General features: G+C 37.9%; 3 protein-coding genes across 26 annotated transcripts in view; 1 reads left to right on the forward strand and 2 right to left on the reverse strand.

Moving 5' to 3' along the window:
- Nucleotides 1-333: 333 nt before the first annotated feature.
- Nucleotides 334-9,050, reverse strand: LOC141429613 (prenylated Rab acceptor protein 1). Of its 2 annotated transcripts, none has more exons than XM_074090025.1 (7): nucleotides 8,953-9,050; nucleotides 8,670-8,823; nucleotides 6,633-6,735; nucleotides 6,455-6,558; nucleotides 6,062-6,146; nucleotides 2,592-2,700; nucleotides 334-613 (listed from the first exon to the last, which is right to left on the reverse strand). In XM_074090025.1, the coding sequence occupies exons 2-7, from the start codon at nucleotides 8,738-8,740 to the stop codon at nucleotides 513-515; spliced, it is 573 nt and encodes a 190-aa protein (XP_073946126.1). In that variant the 5' UTR covers nucleotides 8,741-8,823; nucleotides 8,953-9,050; the 3' UTR covers nucleotides 334-512. The 2 variants fall into 2 exon arrangements, with proteins under 2 accessions (XP_073946126.1, XP_073946117.1); XM_074090016.1 differs by having other exon boundaries at nucleotides 8,649-8,823; nucleotides 8,953-9,049.
- Nucleotides 9,051-10,083: 1,033 nt separating this feature from the next.
- Nucleotides 10,084-14,047, forward strand: LOC141429624 (protein cereblon-like). Its single transcript, XM_074090038.1, has 4 exons — nucleotides 10,084-10,417; nucleotides 10,503-10,720; nucleotides 10,929-11,094; nucleotides 13,629-14,047. The coding sequence occupies exons 1-4, from the start codon at nucleotides 10,291-10,293 to the stop codon at nucleotides 13,664-13,666; spliced, it is 549 nt and encodes a 182-aa protein (XP_073946139.1). The 5' UTR covers nucleotides 10,084-10,290; the 3' UTR covers nucleotides 13,667-14,047.
- Nucleotides 14,048-14,591: 544 nt separating this feature from the next.
- Nucleotides 14,592-20,537, reverse strand: part of mtd (TLD domain-containing protein mustard) — a 181,079-nt gene continuing 175,133 nt past the window's right edge. For all 23 annotated transcript variants that reach the window (XM_074089886.1, XM_074089945.1, XM_074089936.1 and 20 more), the window contains 5 exons: nucleotides 19,196-19,314; nucleotides 18,576-18,735; nucleotides 17,799-17,946; nucleotides 16,865-16,970; nucleotides 14,592-15,921 (listed from right to left, as the gene is read on the reverse strand). In XM_074089886.1, coding sequence (XP_073945987.1) covers nucleotides 15,786-15,921; nucleotides 16,865-16,970; nucleotides 17,799-17,946; nucleotides 18,576-18,735; nucleotides 19,196-19,314 — 669 coding nt within the window. In that variant the 3' untranslated portion in view covers nucleotides 14,592-15,785. The remainder of the gene's footprint in view (nucleotides 15,922-16,864; nucleotides 16,971-17,798; nucleotides 17,947-18,575; nucleotides 18,736-19,195; nucleotides 19,315-20,537) is intronic.

Consider the following 20,537-nt stretch of genomic DNA (forward strand, 5'->3'; position numbering starts at 1 on the left):
TATCTAAATATGTAAAAAGCATTTAACAATTTCAAAAAATACCAGCCTTACGGCTGCTTCCTAGGCGGCTTAGTATGTTATTCTCATTGTGTTTAAAATAGTAGTAGGCTTTAGGCATAATCTCATATACATATATCACGTGTGAAATCAGTAAATAATAAATAGCTTTTCTGCAGATTAAAAAATCGCACTCAAAGACCCGTGATTTCAATGGTACTATCCACATGGTAATACATCAGTGGTACTATCCATATACCTACCTAATGCATAAAATGGAATTAAACTACACATTGAAGCGCTTAACTTCACATTCCGAAAAATAAAAATTAAAAAAATATTTAACTATTTATTATTTAATTTGATATCTTAATAAAATAATTATGATACAAGCCAATGTTACAGTTATTTTAAGAAATAATAAATAAATACAGTTTATTGTGGAAGATTAATGGCATAGTTTTTGTGTGAGGTCTCGCAGTGGGGGCGGAGTCGCACGAGCATCGGAGCAGCCGTCACACCTGCTCGATTGTAGGAAAAGCGGCGTCTTCGGGCGGCGGCAGCGCGTCCGCGTCGAACAGGCTCGCGTGCAGCGCCACCACCGTCACCGTCACTCCTGGAACACCAACCAAAACGTCTATCACTTACATACACATTTGACGACCTATTATCCATTTTAGCTTTTATTTAGTTTCAGCTGTCTCATTGACTGTCTGTCTGTAGTCACGATAGTAGATACGAGTTAGGAGTTAGTAGTGTGCCCATTAGGATATTTTCATCACTACTTGTAGAACTCATTTTCGTAAAAATAACACGGCATTAAATCTTTGACAAAATGAAATTCACATTCCCGCCTCAATTTCGACATTAAAGATTTGGGTCCGAATCGTATATTTAGTACCACCACATTTAAGTTCGCACAGCTGTGATGTTTTCAGGCGTGACCGCTGTTCTTGGTCGACCTGCAGAAGGAATAGTGCTGAACGACACACGACCGCGTCGGAACTCGGCATACCAGCGGTATAGTGTCGTTTGACCCGGTGCTTCAACATCATAAATCGAAACAAGTTCGCCGAGACATTTATCTTGAGATAAGCCGCGACGAAAATTGTGATAAAATATGTCACGGAAATGTTCACGCGTGAGCTCCATTTCTGTTAACGACGTGTCAACTTTAAGACAAAATAATTGCCCCTCGTAATTGAAAAATTTAATTAACAAATACTATAGGTACATAACACGACTCTATTCATCTTGTTCCATTGCCGTGTTGCGATTGTTTTTCGATGACCTGTTCACCTGTCCGAGCTATGATCATGTCATATTATGACTGATGGATGTCGCTATAAGTCGCGTCCACTTAAGGTAAATGTCCACTTGTCGGTATCCGTTACGTCCGAAGCGTACGATACGGATAAAGGTCTACCTTTATCCGCATCGTACGCTTCGGACGTATCGGATTTGTTGCTTTGTATAGAAATGTGCGATGCTTACGATGCGGACAGGTGGACGCACTTATACGAGTTTCTATACAAAGAATACTACGATTCGTTGCGTGCGATGCGTTCGATGCGTACGATACCGACAAGTGGACGTTTACCTATAATCAGTTTTGACTGATTTTTTTATAGTCACGCCCTGAACTCACGTCAATTACGATTATTAGGTACTTATGCGTAATAAATAGTTTACACATCAAGTTCACTCATTGCAGGGTATCAAAATCAGGTGTGTATAACAACTTTTGATATATTTTCACTGGATATCAACATTTAATATAATTTCATTGAATATAATCACTCAAGGGACATAATAAACTTTTGGTAATAACAACAATCAGTATAATTTCATAGCGTAGGTATAATGTTCAAATAGTATAATACATTTTTGATATAACGTTTAATGGATATAATGTATATTGGATTTAAGTTAGTGGTATAATGTTTTGTAAGATATATATTTTTTTCGGTTGCAATCTGTTTAGAAGGAAAATATATGCACTATTTTTATTTATTAATAAAAAAACTATAGTATTGTTCAAAAGAGTCGGTTTTGGCGCTTCGCCGGCCGCTGGCGCCGCACGCTCGCTTCGCTCGCTCGGCTCGCGCGCTCACAGTTCCGCCTAACACTCCTCGCTTCGCTCGTCGTCGTAAACTAACCTAACCCAAAATACATCAAATCAAATCGAATTAATAACAATAGAAATAATAGTAAATATCAGAAGACCCACTTGCTCCTTTGCCATCCAGTCGAATAGCAAAAATAATAATAAATAGTTATACTTAGTAAGAAATAATAGTAGTAAGTATTCCAGATTATGTCAATAGTACATTATACCAACTGAGCTTTATATCGAACAAAGTTATATCCCATGTATGTTATACGTTATGAATGTTAGATTAATAGTTGTTATATTACAAGTTCAAGTAAATGATGCTATATCAAAAGTGCATTATATTCTTTAATCGTTATATCCAGTGAAAATATATCAATAGTTTTTATATCGATCGTTACGCATCCATCAAAATCCTTCCTTAAATCTAAAGGTGATTTTAGTTGGTAGTTAAATGGACGGTTTGTACAGGGGTACGTACCTAAGACCCAGAAAACTACAGCGCCCACCCCAGCAAACCAGCACACCGCCACACTACCCGCGGCCGCCACGGCGTACTGCTGCGTCTTTGTCAGCTCCCAGCTACCGATCTATAATAGTAAATTACTGTAGAGGCCGGGAAGTAGGGGGTTGCCGGATGGCCGTGCGTACTACGCGTACTACTGCGTAGCGAGGCCGGCAACCCCACGATCCGGCCGATGCTTGTTTGTAGTGCTTTTCAAAACATGACATTAAATAAAATGAAAAAAAAAAACAATAAATCAAGCTGGCGGAACGCTAGTCTCGTCGCCCTGTTGTGCGCACGTCGCACTGGCTGCTGGCGCGGCGGTTGCGGGGCGGGTGATGCTAGCAGCGGGCGCGGGCCGTACCGCAGAGCGCGCGTTCAAACAAAAGACGGCCGCATTGCCTGCCGGCCAGCGACCGGGAAAGTTGTGTAAAGTCTCTTTGCAGGCCCCTAGACTAGTGACCGCGCGCCCGCAGCAGAGCCGCAGCGCCTGCAGCGCGATAATTCCCAGCCTATTTGTAAATTGTAACACTATTTCATGTTATGTTTGAGAAAAAAAAAATATTTTTCACCTCAGCTCTTTCCCGGCCCGGATAACACAGACATGGAAATACCGGCCCTGTTTTTTGTGTACCCGCCCATAGAAACTGACAGGAGCTTCTACGGGCGTGTACACGAAAAACAGGGTCGGTATTTCCATCCCGGTATTATCCGGGCCGGAAAAGTGTCACCCACCTCAGCACCTCAAACAGGCAGGTTTTGCTATGAGAAATCAGTGAGCAAAATGCTGAGGATAGTGTTGGGCCTACTCACTGAATTCCAAATATTTGAACTTCACTTTGATCTGTCACTTTCACTTCAACACGAAAAAAGCGAGAGATAGGATCAAATGCGTTGACTACAATCTTAAATTAAATTTATGGTATTAAATATATATCTATACCTAATAAATTACATGACAACGAAATATTTCCAAAAAGTAATTTTTTCCGTTCTTTTAATAAAGTATGCAACCTCGTTGCACGAAAGCCGCTTCTCTTGTTTTTTTTTTTATCTACAGTTGGAATAAATATTTGTCAAATTGAATGAGTTTGTAACAAATCTATTTAACTAAGTATGTAATAGAAAGAAATCTTAATAAAATCAATATTTAAAGGTTTAATAAAAGTTTTAATAAATTATACGTTTATTGTTCAACCTTTTCAATGGCCCAAAGGTAAGGCTTTTTCCAGTGTTAAAAAATAAGTATGACATATTTTACAAGTAGTTCTAACATAGTTCTAAGTTCAAATTACAATGCATGTTATGAGTATGAGATTTGTATTGTACCTACCTACTGGACAATTTTTCGTTCCGAATTCAAAACCTCTCTACTTACTGCTTTTGAACAATGTTTGGCATTCTTAACTTTCTGGTGACTTTTAAAGATGTAATCGCGTCGCGACTGTATGTATCATTTTTGAGTAAAGGTTTTAAATGTGATTATTATTATTTATTTATTAATAATCGGATTATATTTAAACAGGTAGGTTTCTGTGTTTTTATTCTTGTTACATTTAAATTATGTTCTCGCTGCTGAGGTGAAAAATTGTATGTGTCACACGAGACCAAAGTTTTTTTGCATCTCGTGTTTGATTGAATCCCTTGCTGCTCTCAGGATTCTAACCAAGAATCACTCGCTACGCTCGTTAAGTCGTGATTCAATTATAGAATCCTTCGCTTACTCGGGATTCAAAATCAACACTCACAACAAAAAATAACTATTGTGCTTTATTTGGTGTGCAGTTCCAAATCCCGTGATACGGATGTAATGTGGGTGCCAAAACCAAGCTGAAGTGCTCTGCCGGAAAGATGAACCCAAAACGCAATGCTATCAAAAAATATTATCCTAGGCATGAAGAAGTAAACCTAAAAGAAAAATGCTGGACTGTAGGCATTTCCTAGGCTAGAAATGGCCTCAGAATGGAAAGTTGGAGAATGAAGCACAGAATTTTGCCTAGGCCTTAGACACTACACTTTTCTGCTGTGCTAAGCGCAGAAGTGGTGCCTAGCCTAACTTACCTATCTCATAACATAAAAATTCGTGGTCACAAGCGCGGTAAATTACAGCTATACTTTACTCCATTTATTTTAACATTTGAAACTTAACGGTAAAATTAGCACACGTTTTTAAATAAAACAATGAAACTATTTAAAATTGTGTTTACTTCTATAGTAAAAATATAATTAATACCGCTAATAAATGTAAATGTTGGTATTTTTAGTCAACTTGTGTTCGAAATACCGAGAAACGTGACCGTTAATTCAAATCTTAAATTAAACGGAATATAGAGACATGAAAATTTGGTACGGTTTATGCAACGTTAATGAAAGTCAGTAATTAATTTCATTGTAATTTCCATGGCATTTTTTGCGGAATCCCGGAGCTTCAATTCAATTGCTAGGCTTAATGGAAAGGCTAGTTATGAAATAAAATTTATAAAAAAAAACTCAAAGAATAAATACAATCACCTGCATCAATATCTGCCACAGCGAAGCGTGCAAAAATATCTGTCACGTCCACGTCCTTCTGGCCCCGACAGAAATAGAGTCGTAACAGATACCTATTTATGCACGCTTATTGTGTCAGATATTAGTGCTGGTGACTGTACATAAATGATAAAAATGAAAAATACAGTAATGATATGATAATACAATAATGCCAAAGATAAGGTTTTTGTTGCAGCAGCAGGAGAAAGAACTTGTGCAAGGAAGAATGGACTGAAGGAATAACTTTAACATTCTGAATGAATAAAATAACTTACTTTAGGCTGGAATTAAAAAACAAACTAATGAATCGTTTTAGTACTGAAATCCAACATTCCTAAAAGTCCCAGATTAACAAAATGCAAAACAGCTATTTATCTTACCTTTAGCTACCTTTTATTTACCTAGGTATCTACTATATAGCACAGTGGGCTCCGTGCGTGCCTTTATAAGGCGGTCATAATTAAATCTTTAATCGTTTATTTTTACCATTAGAAATTCGCTTACAATACATGCCATTAGACGATTTTTAACACATAAAATAATAAAAAGACTTTGTGTTCATCAAACTGTACGGTTCTTGCGTGCGCGTGCGTGATAATAAGGCAGCGAGCAACAGCTTTACTAAAGCAAAGCCGAGGAGACATGATATAGGTACAGTCAAGGAAACTTAATCATGTGCCAGGGTGGAACCTTTTCGTAATAAATTTCACTGTTATTTTTTAGCAAATATATGGGATGTTAAGATAATATGTAGCGTCCCAAGGTACGCGATTCAGTTTCCTTGACTGTACTTTTTCCTTATGTCATTAAGTCATTATTCGTATCTGGCGTTTTTACTTTACTCCATTATGATGCTATAATTTATTTCTTCTCATTGGCATTACTTTAGTGTATAGGTTACATTGCAAAATACTTACTTTCCATGTGTTTGGACCAGAAGTTAATTTCCTGTAGCCGAAAAAACTTGCAACCATAGCTATTAACAGTAATGGAGAAGTGACACTGAAAAATTATAAATTTTTAGGTATACTGAGCAAAATAAATGAATGGAATTGGAAAATAAAAAGTAAAAAGAAATAAAAGTTGTTAAGCTGACTTTTGTTCAATTGACATGGATAGAAAATCTAGTATGTACAGTCACCATCAGATATTTCGGAGCGGCCAAGGTGATCAAAAATATCAGAACATGCACCCTATTATCAATATTTTTGATTACCTTGGTCGCTCCGAAATATCTGTTGGCAACTGTACAAGCAACTATTTACAGAGTTCAGTTGATAGATCAAAAAATTATGTTTTAATACACTCACAGACAATATACAAATAGTCCCAGAAAGACCATAAAATAATTGGCCTGGAAATATTCCACATTTCGATAGAATCGGCGTGTCAACCTTGGCAGTGAAGCAGGAGGCTAAAAAAATTATAAATTTATACTTCAGAATAAGGTATCAAGGATGTGTGGCAATCTGCAGGAGTGTAGCTTACCTTAAAGTTATCAGTAGCAACAAACTGAGTCCATGGCCTTCGTGATGCTAAAAATCCCATCAACAGTGCCTGCCCACCACCACTGCGGACATGCTGCATCAACCTTAAACCATATTGCATATTATTAATACAGCCATTCACAAATCACCACAACAGATTTAAAAATGGATGGCTAAGCTGCAATAAAAACAAGCTTATAGTTAGCTGTAATAAATCTGATAATTAGGAATCACTCAATTGGCAGCAATTTGAAAATAAGAGTGCAGTAGAGATGTAGTTACTTGCTTACTTTTATGGTTGTGGATTGAGTGAGCCAATGAATTTTTAAACAATTTATCATTATTGATATAAACCAGCTATTATTGTAGGTATACAGGGTGTTCGGCACATGGACAGTCAAATTTTTTTGGGATATTGTTGGGTTATTTGCTATCTTTTCACCTTTGTATTTGGAGATTTAATTTTTTAATGTTTTTCTTAAATTTACCGAAATTCCGCCTTTTAACGTTCGTAACATATGTAAAATTATTATTTTTTGTATTTAATAAGTGGTAATACATGCTTGTTCAAATAATAATAGTTTTTTATTATAATTCATAGTCTCAGAGGGACGTAAAGGGTTTTTTATTCCAAAAATTTATTGATTGTGTGAATGAAATCCTACTTCGAAAATAAATTATATAAAAGCTAAAGACAATTGAGCAGTTCATTTTTTAAAATTACTTATCTAGCTCATAACCTTTCTAATAATATGCTACACATTGATTAAAAAAAAATCTGACAAATTACGAGGCTATTCGGTCAATGGGGCGGAAATTGTTCGGAGTCAGCGAATATAATAAAGTTGCTTTTATTTTTATGATAGTTTTTTTTTAAATGGTTGGTTAAATAGAACTTTATTTAATACTTAACTGTGTTCTAGTTAACTTTTTTTCTTCTAACTGTTCTCCCCTGTTTCTAATGCACGCCCAACATCTCTTTCTTACTTGTTCAGTTATGGTAACTAGCTGCATTTCGGCTTTCATTGTCGTAAAAGCTGCGTTTATCCTTTCAATTAATACCTCTCGCACTGTCACCTCCTTAACATAGACTAATGTCCTTCCCCGGACATAAAAGTCTAAGGGCGATAGGTCTGGAGACCGTGCGGGCCAAGGTATCGGGCCGCTTCTGCCTATCCACAAGCTAGGAAAGGAGTTATCCAGGTGCTCTCGAACTTCTCTTTGAAAATGTACAAGGCAATCATTATGCTGGAAAACAATTGGTACGTCTTCATTAATTACAGGGACTTCAATTAACAGCTCTGCCAACGCAGTTTGTAAGAATTACAAATAAGCAGGCCCAGTCAGTCAAAATAAAATCAACTGGATTACTTTTTTTCTAACTCGTGGATAGGCAGAAGCGACTCGATACCTTGGCACGCACAGTCTCCAGACCAAACACCCTTTGACTTTTATGTCTGGGAACAGGCGAAAGAGTTATTTTATGATACGGAGGTGACCACGGTATTAATTGAAAGGATAAACAGCTTTTATGACAATGAAAGCCGAAATTCAACCCCACATTTAAAAAAAAAACAGCCAATTGTCTCAATTATTGCAGTCACTATGAGCACATAGGTCTCAATGGTCGCATTCTAGTAGAAAAATTAGAAAAAAAGCCATGACTCCCTAAACTATCCAAAAATCGCAGAACATACATGAGGGTGATTTGGGTGCACCTTAAGGTCCTCTACCTCTAGTCAGCTTGACACTATTTCGTGGGACACCCTATAGAAATTTGTTTATTATTTAAATCTGCAATTATTATAAGAAATATGAATGTGGGTGAATCAATGAAAACTACATGTTTTGAAACTAAAACTGCAACAATGGTATAGGCCAGGCAATGGTTTATAATTTTTTTGCCTTTGAAATTGCTTTCATAATACATTCATGTAGGTGACGTAAACAATTCATTCTAAGAAGCAGGATCAACATAACGCCACACAATGAAAAATTATTATTTATTTAAACTTACAATTCCACATCATTCACATACTTTTGTAATCCCTTTTTTTCCACTGAAGCATTTATTTCTCCAGAAAGATCGATATTCACACTCTCGGACATTCTTGAAATGTTTTATATCTTCTTGCGTTACAATGAATGAATATCCAACTTTAAAAACAAATCAAAACCACCTTAATTTTAATCTGAAATAAAACATTTTGATTCATTGAATAAATTACAGATGAGGTATTGATGTTTATTTAATAAATAATCCTGTTAACGTGCACTTAAATGTAAACAAAATAGCACAAAATAGTTCACCACTCACTCACCCTAAAAAAATATTATGAAATAAATAAAAGGCGCGGCCACATGCAAATCGCTTGACGCTCGTTTCCAGTGTCAAATCAGCAGGGCTACTACGAAATACGAAACGGGAAACTCGAAGTTCGTGTCGTGCGGTCCCTCTGACACTTATACTATTTAATACGAGAGCGAGAGGGACCGTACGATACGAACATCGAGTTTAGAGTTTCATAGTAGCCCTGCTGGTCACGTGACAAATAGCGATAAAGCTGAAAATGTTTTTATTTATTTATTTATTTATCGCTGAAAAAAAAACCTCTCCAATTTCGGCAAAAACAGTTATTTTTTTCATTCTCTCTAATTTCTTTTACTTATACAACTGCCAAGACTGCTACTAAGTAAATCAGATTAAGAAATCAGCTTCCAAGACCAAGATCATTCCTGCCAGTAGCCAATCTAGCCATCTTGTCGCTGCTGCTCGACGTGGCGACTTGACGCTACATTTTCGAGTCGCGGGAAATGCCAAAAAATAACAGTGTTTCCTTCGAAATTGAAGATATTTTTTCCAGCGATAAAGTTTAACATTTTCAGAGGGCCTACTCCGAAATTCGAAAATCGAAGTTCGTATCGTACCGTCCCTTTCATTCTCGTATTAAATATTATTTAAGTGTCATAAGTATCCAGCAGGGCTACTACGAAACTCGTAACTCGAGTTTCGTGTCGTTCAGTCCCTCTGACACTTGTACTTTTTGTTGTGATATAGCGTGAAAGAAACCCAGTCAATGGAATTTAAAATACATACGAATAACCAAACGAATAACGATTTTTATTTTGGTTTAAGTTACAAGACAAACACAACAGTTAATAACAAAAAGTTGCTAAGGAAAGAACCATAGAGTTTAACAATATTTAATACGAGAGCGAGAGGGACGAAACGACACGAACTTCGAGTTTCAAGTTTCGTAGTAGCCCTGCAGGGACGGAACGTCAAAAACCTCGATTTTCGAATTTCGGAGTAGGCCCGCTGAAATCGAGCGACGAGCGACCGCATGTAGCCGCACCTTGAGTTTAGTAGTCTGTGGTCAAGTTAATAATTCACATGCTTGATGCTTGTACTTTGCATAAACTTCACTTCAGTTCAGTCAGTAGGTAGTCCAACTAGTGGTTATATTCTCTTCTCTAAATATAGAGATAGAGAAATCAGTGATCATTCATAAAATTCTTTGCTCGTCGCTAGACTGGAAGTCGTAAGCGTTCGATTTTCTATATCGATACGTGTACAACAAGATAAGATATAATTATCTATAATTGAGCTGAAGACTAGTCAAATAATCAAAATCTAGTAAGTGTAAAAAGATGTCACCATGAATTTAAAATGCGCTCTATTTCTTAAGTTTGCAATAATTATTGTTATACCTGCTAACTCTGAACTCTCTACAATCATATATGATAACGAGTTTACGAACCAAGCCAGCCAAAATAATGACACAGGTAACATAAAACGATACATTAGCCTTATTTAATAACGACGTGATTCATAGTACTTGTTTACTAAACTACTAATTACAATTTTCAGAGATTCACTATGAGGAAAATGTTTTGTGTCGTGGATGTGGAAGTGAAGTTGCGTCGACCAATTTCATAATATCGAAATTGAGTCCAGCTTCTCTTTATTCTTTTAATGATACTTTATTCAGTAAAGAGTCAGTTCTTGTACAGGTGGTGTCAAATGATTACATTTTCCAATTTCCAGTGATTGTCTTTGAGCAATCAACTTGTGTAGGAATTGGGGAGGTATGTTATCATCAGTAATTGGGTCATTATCATTAATTATCTTATCACCTAAAAATATTACTGTATCTCAGTTTATCCACTATTACTACCTGTTTTTTGAATATTTTTATATTGCTCATATCCATGCCTAACTCGAAATAACTGTGGAAACAATTTAATATGATCAGAATTTCTGAGTATTGTTATGCCTGTGATGTGTATATTGCAGTGGGAAGCTGATAATTCATGGTTCCCAGGCTACCAATGGAAGCTGTGTGTCTGCCCAGATTGTGCAGCTTTTCTTGGATGGATATTTGAACCCATTAACCCTAGAATCCGAAATTCACCTGATAAGATTTTCAGTCTTATTTTGACTAGCCTAATTGGCGAATCTTGTAACTATATTTTATTTAATATTCCTTTATTGTGGGGGAGCTTTTATTGTTTTTGTCCAATTAATCATTGTTTCATAAACATAATTAATGTGAGGTAATGCTGTACATTAATTGTCTGTCTTTCAATAAATTTGGTTTCTCACTTGCAGTGCCATCATCAGTGTTGTGTTGTAAAAGATAACAAGGGAAAGCAGTTTTATAATGCTTTTGTCTCTGTGAACTTTTATTGTAATCACAAAGACCATAATCTTGAGGCCTTTTCATCTGATGCCCTTTTTATTTGAAGGGCCTGTTATTGTGAGGATTATTTTGCATTACGGCCATTTTCTAGAAAAATTAGTGTTTAGCACAAATAAGTAGTGTTAAAATGTATGAAACAGACAAGCTTTTAAACCAGGTTTAGCAACCTTTATAGGTATTTCGGTTACAACAATTTGTATGGAAACATAATGGGATTGTATTTTCGATATGGTTTTACGGGTGACTATAAAAGTAACAAAATTTGGAGTTGAAATAAAACTAAAAAAATAACCAATCATAATTTGATTGCTTAGTATCAACATCTCTTGTCTGGGTGAGCGGTTAGTTCCGAGTGTTACGTCTCTCGATGAGAGCGAAACATAGATGTTGCTAGTGCTGCTGATTAAGTACTGTACTGGAGAAAAAAAAAAGCAACAATATTTGTGCATAGGAGAAATTCGTGTCTGTACTCCTGTCCAGTGGTAGTGTAGGGGTATGGCACGCAGCATGGAATGCTGAGGACCAGGGTTTGATTCCCAGCGCTGGTCTCTCTTCTGGATTTTCTGTGTTTGATATGGTTTTATGGGATGACCGTAAAAGTAACAAATTTGGAGTTGAAATAAAAATACAAAAAGATTCCAAATAACCAATCATAATTAATTTACTAACCAAATTCTGGAAAAGAACAAATAAATAAAAAGGCTCAATTTAATTTAAGTATTGACTTAGAAGTTAAATTTTTTCACTGCTTTAAGGGGTAGCAGAGGAAAGAAAGAAAGAAAATAATTTATTTATAACAGCAGTGACATATTACACAGGTTAGAAAAAATAATAAGAAGTGTTGCCGCTATAAAAAGCAATAAGGCTTAAACAATGTTTAATTGAAAGTAGTGTCCATCAATGTGATATGATAAGTATTTGGTATTCATTTCAGCCTGATACCTCCATGCGTTTCTAAGACAAAGCCTTGACGGACAGACAGAGAGACATGGACCACAAAGTGATCCTCATCAGGAACCCCAAAAAAACAAAAATAAATAAGTTTTTCTTGCTTTAGCTACTAGATATTCTTAATTCAAAAGGTTAATTATCTTCTTTCAAACAAGTTATTTCTGCGTAAATTTTCAATACATTACTCAAAATTTACTGATTATTTAGTTTTTGACCATGAGAAATTATTATTGAAGATTAAATGTTTGTTCAATGTTTATGTTTGGTTTGCATGGTTGAGTTCGAAAGTCATTCATGAATGGTGAAGGTGATCTCATCAGTCGTCATGGAAATAGATATCTTGTGTCTGTTTTGTAAACTTGTGCCCTCTTACAGGTATAAATTCAGATTTAATTTAGTGTCAAGCTCAATTTAATACTTACTAAGATCAGCGTGCGATGACCGAATTCCACGCGGGCAAAAGCTAGTCCGATATAAACAAATAAGTTATCTCTCTAATATTATAAATGCGAAAGTTTGTAAGTCTGTTACCTCTTCACGTCTAAGCCGCTGAACCGATTTCGATGTAATTCGGTACAGATTCGGGGAAGGACATAGGATAGTTTGTATCCCGGAAAATGGCATAGTTCCCGCAAATTCTATGCGGACGGAGTCGTGGGCAACAGCTAGTAAGTTAATAAAATGAATACTTCACCATTTCTTTTGTACGTTCGCGGCTTAGCTGACTGTGAGTGCTAGGAGGCAGCAGTAAGTAAGTATGCATTAACCACGCGGACAAAGTGGTAAAATAAAAAATAGAGAAGAAACCTAATCCCACTTCAAGTGTAGATGTACTTGAAGTGGGATGATTTTATTTTCGTTCTATACCGATAGTGTGGGGAATTGTTATTATTGGTCTTAAAAAACATTTGATTTACTAAGAATACTTTTAGATATAGAGATCCGTTTGTAAAATATACATATTAAGCTATAAAGTGCTACATTTTGTTAGTCAAGTGTGGGGGACACGTTAAATGGTGTGTTCAAGTCATCAATAAAAATCAAATCATAAATAAAAATAAAATATGAAAAAAACCATAATTATGTAATTCTAAAATAGTAGTAAATAAATTGTATAACAAATTCAAAAGGAAAATTATCACAGTTCAGTAACCTCTACAAGTTACCGAGTAATAATAAGCAACGAAATACTCAATCGAACTGTGCCAAATGTTAGTACAGAACCTTGCTTACTACTACATTTGGCCCTACACGCATTTGGCCGGTTTTAATTATTTTCTGCATCTGGTATGACCGACTGATTGCGTGACCTTACCAAACACTACAATAAATAATATTTGCAGTTACAGATTCTCTGGCGCAGCATCCTGTGAAGTTATAAAAAGAAACTATGACTTCTGAAGCTTTATCCAATGACCAAATTTTTTTGGCTAGTTGTGAAGAATTACTTAAAGATAGATACACTGAAAAAGATGAAGAATATATGAAAGTTTTTAATGCAGAGCCAAGCATGCCTCCCATTGTCGAATCCTGGTGGGTTTCGAACAGCCGCGGCCGGCGGAACGACCGGCGCCCCTACGGCCGCCGCGGGCACGACAACCGCGGCCACGACCACCGTCGGGGATACGACAACAGAAATTACGGCCATCAAAGTAACCGACCAAGATATTAGGTTGCCTCATATCAGTTTCAATTAAATGTTTGGTATACTGAATTATAAATAAAAACTCTAGTTTTTCTCAAAATAATATACTCTCAATTATTATGGCTTTGATTTACATTTTAACAACTTATAAATAACATAATCACCACGAAAATTATGCAGCTACAGCAATCTTATAGTGAAACTCAAACTGAATAAATAAATATATTTTAATTTGTCACAGCTACTCAACAAGTCTAATTATTTATAAATTTGTAACAATAATAACTTATGCAGACAACCTTAAAACAATGTGCTTCATGCGGGACGTGTGGCGCTGAGGTGACGCGCGTTTCGGAAAATACCAATCATTCTTGTAACTAACTGATATTAATGCTTCTGCGAGGACCAAGTATTTTAAGCACATTGCTTCAAAATATCCTTTCTCAATATATTTTCTACCATTACATAATCACATTAATATTATTTCGCGTGGCTTCTCGCAAAATATATAACTCCAATAATCTCAAATAGGAATAGTCTGTATATTACATGACATGCATGACAAGCATAAAGTCCGTGCGAGCGGGACAGTGGGCCTGAGCGCGCGCTCGCTCGCACCGACTGCAGTATGCGACACGACCAGATAGATCCGCGTAAGATCTTGCTAACTGACACGATTACTAAGCACAATGACGATTATATTCATCAAGCTCTCTAAGTTAACTAGTTTTTCCACTAATTTTATATTAAATATCTGCTACTCATTTCTGTGCTGAATATGGTTTACTCTGATGTAATAACAAAATTCACTTCTACTCTAAGTCAAAATAATATAATACGGATCATGCTTGTGAACCGTTCCTTCTTCAATTACCAAAAAAAAGTAGCTTTTTTAAATAGTGTTATAATAAAATGCAACCATATAAATGAAATCACAGGACGATGTAAAATATGCTCACTAAAAACAATTATTATGACTCCAGTTAATGAGATAAGACGTTGTAATTAACAATTCAAAAATCCTCAACGATAAATAGAAAAGGTGCGGCCGTTACAAAGGCATCGTCGTACAGATTCAGACTAGGCCGGCGCTCCACTTGGCGAGATCACTAAGCTTCCGCCACCGGTCGCGGATCTGCCCTCCAAACTCCGCTACGCCACTAGGCAACCACGACACCTCAACAAGACGGCGGTTCCTTACATAAAAAACTGCTACATAACATTATACATTGATTTATTACCGTAACAAATATGTTTTATTTTTCCTTAATAACAATGCACAATAGTAATTGTATGAATTGACACGTAATCAGTATTGGGCTGGTCAAGGTGCGGCTGGCGGAGGCGCGGCGCGCGCGGTCACGCCGCAATGCGAACTATTCGACGTCTACCCTAGAGCTCACGCTAACAGCTCTCTCCGTCTCTACAAACCTTCAACTTAGATACGAGTGACAATTGACTAGGATTAATGCACTTGCTCTACTCGCGAGCGGTCGCCTGCGCGCGGCAAGCGCCTCATAGCGGCGACGGCGCTCCATCCGAACACGCCACTAAATTCGAAGAGGATCAAAACATTGGTCAGGTTTCAGTACATTTGACTAGAAATGCGCTTAGAAGTTTCGATATATTGTCTTCGTTGCGGCCTATCGATGTCGATCTACGCCGATCGAGTCACGACGTGAATACAAAATCGTTTTCAGACTCAACGGTACTATAGTCGAAAAGATTGACTTGTAAAAGTGTCAAATCTTTGTAGCAAATTTCATAAGATAGTCTAAAGCTTATGTTGTCGTGTTGTGTTAAGGTGGAGCGGCGTGACGGTACAGGCGACGGGGCGAGGGGGGCGGGCGGCCGCTCAGATGAAGGTCCAGCACTCCATGATCTTGACGATGAAGTCCTCGCGCGTCGTGAGCGGCTCGTTGCCGTACGTGGTGCAGCGCTGCGTGCGGCCCAAGTACAAGTCGCCGTCCAACCACAGCCCGAACTTGCCGCTGCCGGACAAACGATCACAATACAATATATACGAGAATACGGTGTCCTGATGCTGATGCCTACTTGACATCATCACCTAATCATTCCAAGATAATTTCTAAACACTTCATTGTGGTCTTTTAGTTGCAATACATAAATAACTAAAAAAGTTTAATTTATAACATGACCGACAATCGTTAGAGCCAACGACTTCTGGAGTTGGAGCTCGCGTTAGGGAAAGTCGAGTGGGACGTATGGGGACTAGTTGGAGTGATAATCTTAAAATTGACTTTTGGCTGAATAAAGGAAGCCAAGGATAGAAAGTTGCGACTTAACATGAAGGGGGCCTACATTCAGCAGTGAACGAACTGTAGTTGTTGAAAATTCATTGATCGTAAATAGTGGTCGAAATTGACCGCAATGTTATCATCGGAATTCCCCGTGTGGTGTCGGGTTAGAATTACACCTCTTCATTTCTTCGGTGGATGTCGTAAGAGGCGACAAGGTATAACGTAGGCGACAGGCTAGCAACCTGTCACTATTGTACCTTATTTTATGTCAAACTTTAAACCTAAAATTGCTAAAAGTGGCTCCGAAACGTTTCGTGTGCTCCGCCTACCCCATTTGGGAATACAGGCGTGATGTTTGTGTGTGTGTTATCGGATGGCAGCGTATATCTGATCTATCAGAAAGATGGCAAAAACTGTTTATTAATAGTCGTGTAGTGAGTCATTTAGTCGTGTATAAGAGATAGCAATTTGAAATGAAACCGATGGGGTTTTAGAAAAAAATTTTTTTAGTTATGAATTCTAAAAATTTATTCACTTATACAAAGACACCTGATTAACGTAGACTGCCTTTACGCGTTTTTATCCTGCAAAAATACCAAATCCCGCGGGACGCAGACAAAGTAGGTACTAGGTAGAGGAAAATAGTATAACATAATATTGACGAAGTACTCACTCGCCGGCACCAATGGAGATGTTGTCGTTGCTGCCACGAATGAAATACATGTTATCGCCTGTCCAGCCCCAGTACTTGAATTTTGTTTTCACCGGCGCCGATAGATCTGTAAATTTAAACAACAGGATTCTTAAAGTTGCACTTTTTAAGGTTCCGTAGTCTTAAACGAACCATTATTGGTTTCGCCATGGCCGTCCGTTCGCGGCTTAGCTTAGAGACTGTTAGTTAGTACTTGAAAACTGTAATTTTGCATGAGTAATCTTAACCACGCCGACAGTGATAAAATATTTTTTTGGAATTTTTTTATTGCCCCTCTCCTATGAATGAATGAGTTAGGCATGCTACAGAATGATACTGGCAGTGTCAATTCTTCGAATAGCTAAGCTGAACCGCCGAGGAAGCACTTCGGTCTTTGTAATATCTTTTTCATCACACTTGCTCGTAAACAGCGTCGAAACATGCAGGCTACCTTGGTTGCAACCCCCCAAATATAACCCTCGACCTTAATGTGCTTGTCATGAAACCCTTGGTCGGTAAATAAGTCATTGCGCGTACAAATTTTCTTGTCATGAAGCCCAAGGTCGGTAAATGAGCCAGCGCCCGTACTGATGGCGCAGCAGCAGGCCCACATGCACACGCGGCTCAGGCACATGCTGAGGGAGGGGGAGGGCGGCGCTGCCAAGAGCGCAGCCTAAGGTATCGCCAATATTTGGAACAATTATATTTTTTCTTTTAGAAATATACAATTTTACCCGCAAATGCGATGAAAAATATTATATGTCTCACGGGCGGTACTGGAATTACGAACATCGACTCATTAAAGCTCTGTCTTCGACTTCGGGCTTCTAATAGAATGTTGTTCGTAATTCTTCACTTACCGCCCTTAAGACAGTGTACTATTGATATACAGAGTATTCGGTAGTAAGCAAGTGACCTTGTTTATCGTCGGTGGAGTCGTGGTCGGCGGGCGCGGGCGCGGGCGCGGGCAGCTCCTCGCGCTGGAAGGAGAACAGCAGCGACTCGCCGGTGCCGTAGAAATGCTCCGAGGGGTGCAGCGCGCACGAAGTCAGCGCGCCGAACACCTGCGACGCGGAATCCAGTTTATAGCACCGATAACACGTAACATGAATGTGTTCCTTAGAATAATGTCAATATTATGAAATAATGGCAGCAAGCAATTTTTATTACAATATCGGTTAGGTACTCTGGTTGCAAGTGTCGTGTGTTCGATCATTCATTACGGTCCCCGTCCCCCTTGAAGTGAGGAAAAATAGTGAATGGACCGATGCAACAAGGGCAACACCGGCTAACTAACGTATGAAATAAATTAATCAGCCGTTGGTTAATCTACTTCAGGTAGACAGTAAAAATTTCAGAACTGGCCAAATTCTAGATTAAAATCAATCGAATGAAATCGATTGGAAAAAGAAAATCAAATGCTACATTACTCGTAAATGTCAGACACTCAAAATCACATCCTTTTTGGAGTTCTGTATCCAAAACTGTCCGTGCGTTACAGTTCTTTTTATCTGTCTTTTGAATGCAATAGCTTTGTCATCAAAACTATGCATGATTGTCAAGTTTCGTGTCAATATCACCATAAGAAGTGGATGAAAATCAAGTTCAAAGATTCCGTTACATTATAAAATACACAGTTAAAGGTGAAGCTAATATAGAAGCGTGTAAAAATGAAATAGAACGAAGTATTCACATTGTTGTGCGTGTCCTGTATGACGAGGAGCACGGGGCTGTCGACGCGCTGCATCTTGCGGTACATGGACGCGAGCGAGAAGCCGTGCTGGCTGGTGCTGAACGCCAGCGACCACATGTAGCCCTGCGCGCGCGCCGGCAGCACGCCGCACAGCTTCTCTCTGTAACACAACCACGTCTCATAAGGCCAGGCCATCTTACACTAACATTTCTTAAAGATGAAAGACTACGAGATGTTCCGATCGCTAGACGGAATTCGCCCGCACCTCCTGTGGCACGCCAGAGGTATCCTACCAACGGGACCACAGGAGAATCCGACCGACCAACTGAAAACTAAATCGCTTGTATACGCCAACGCCAACAATGACGTGGGGTGGCATCCACTGGAACTTCCAGTCATATTATTAAATTATGGAACTAGATATACATATAGGTATGGCATTAAGGATCGGACGCGTAGGTAGGTATCTATTAATTAATGAGACCGCATTGAGACTAGGTACATATAGCAATAAGATTAGTGATTCACTTATGCCGAAATGTATGAAATTACAGATCTGTCAATCCTACATCTTCCGGTATAAAAAATAAACTTGAAGGTATGTTGCAAGATGTAGGTACCTGTGTTCCATGGTGAATATCTCGGAGGTGCCGAGCAGGTCGGGCGGCGAGAACTCCATATCGACGGAGGAGCCCGTCGAGTAAAGCGCGCGGCGCAACTCATCGCTCATCGACAGCACCTATTTGTGAAAAATCTTATACTTAGTGCCGAATAATGCTAAGTAGCTAGGTAGTGCCTAAGTCGGCTCGATTTTATTTGGTTGACATTTTGGGAGTTCAAGACTCGACACAAAGCAAAGTGCCCAACCTATAGTCCTAAGATAGCAGCTTGTCAAGTGCCGAGAATGTGTAGCAACCGGCAAGCAATCTGTTGCACGTAAAATTAGATAAAGCCAGCGCTGGATCGTACTTTTTTATGCTTAAGGCTAAATTATACGAGAGTACAATGTTAATATAATTTAACTACCTATTTGTGTAGGTATTATTTGTCAGCTTCGTTTTTAAATTTAAGTATTAAAAAAAGTTTTGACCTACGTTCGTTCCGCTTCCTAAATTCCTTAACAGGTTTCCTCTCCCATGAATAATGCTTCATAAACGTAGTTTTATCACTGGTTTGACACGTACACGAGTCTGGATTATTTAATTTGGACTTTTCGAGTTAAGCAATGGACGCAAGACAGTGAAAGTGCAATCTGGCAAGGGGACAGGGAACCTGTTAATAAGGTTAAAAAGTTTCTGAATTGCCGCGGTGACATGCTGATTCGCCAATATGCAGCTAAACTGGTTACTTGTTGTATAGTTATTGGTCTCTAAGACTAAGATCACACCATTAAATTCGGTACCTATGTGATATTTGATCGAATTATGACTTTATTTTCCATTTAAATAGGTATTTAGATCAAGCTCTATTTCTAAAGCAATTCATTTCCTTTCTAGGTAAAGAAATGATTGTATCTACTTAACAAAAAACAATTGTGTTAGAAGTTCTAAAACTATGTAGATATAAGTACATTCGTGGTAAGATTTTGCTAGACAAAGAACTCTGAGGTATCTTATTTAATTTACATTTTGATCAAATAACAGAGAGATGCAGATTTTTGTGGTGAGATCTTACACTGTATTAAACCCATTTGACCGATTCTAGATAGGTAACCAGCCTTTATTTACGTGTGCATTAATTTAGAAGTCGTTCGAAGTTCGTCTAAACTACATATAGCATACATGCAAATTACATATCAGTAATTAATATCACAAGTCACTTATTGTTAAATTTAAAGTGCGTACCTAGATCAAGCAATTCAATAAATCGGTAAGTATCAGGATGCTCTTCTCAAAAGGTAGGTGTAACAACATTGCCTTTGGGGGCCGAGATGACAATGGCAGTGATATTGTACAGTACAGA

Source organism: Choristoneura fumiferana, chromosome Z (assembly GCF_025370935.1).
Source record: "Choristoneura fumiferana chromosome Z, NRCan_CFum_1, whole genome shotgun sequence".
Classification (NCBI taxonomy): Eukaryota; Metazoa; Arthropoda; class Insecta; order Lepidoptera; family Tortricidae; genus Choristoneura; species Choristoneura fumiferana.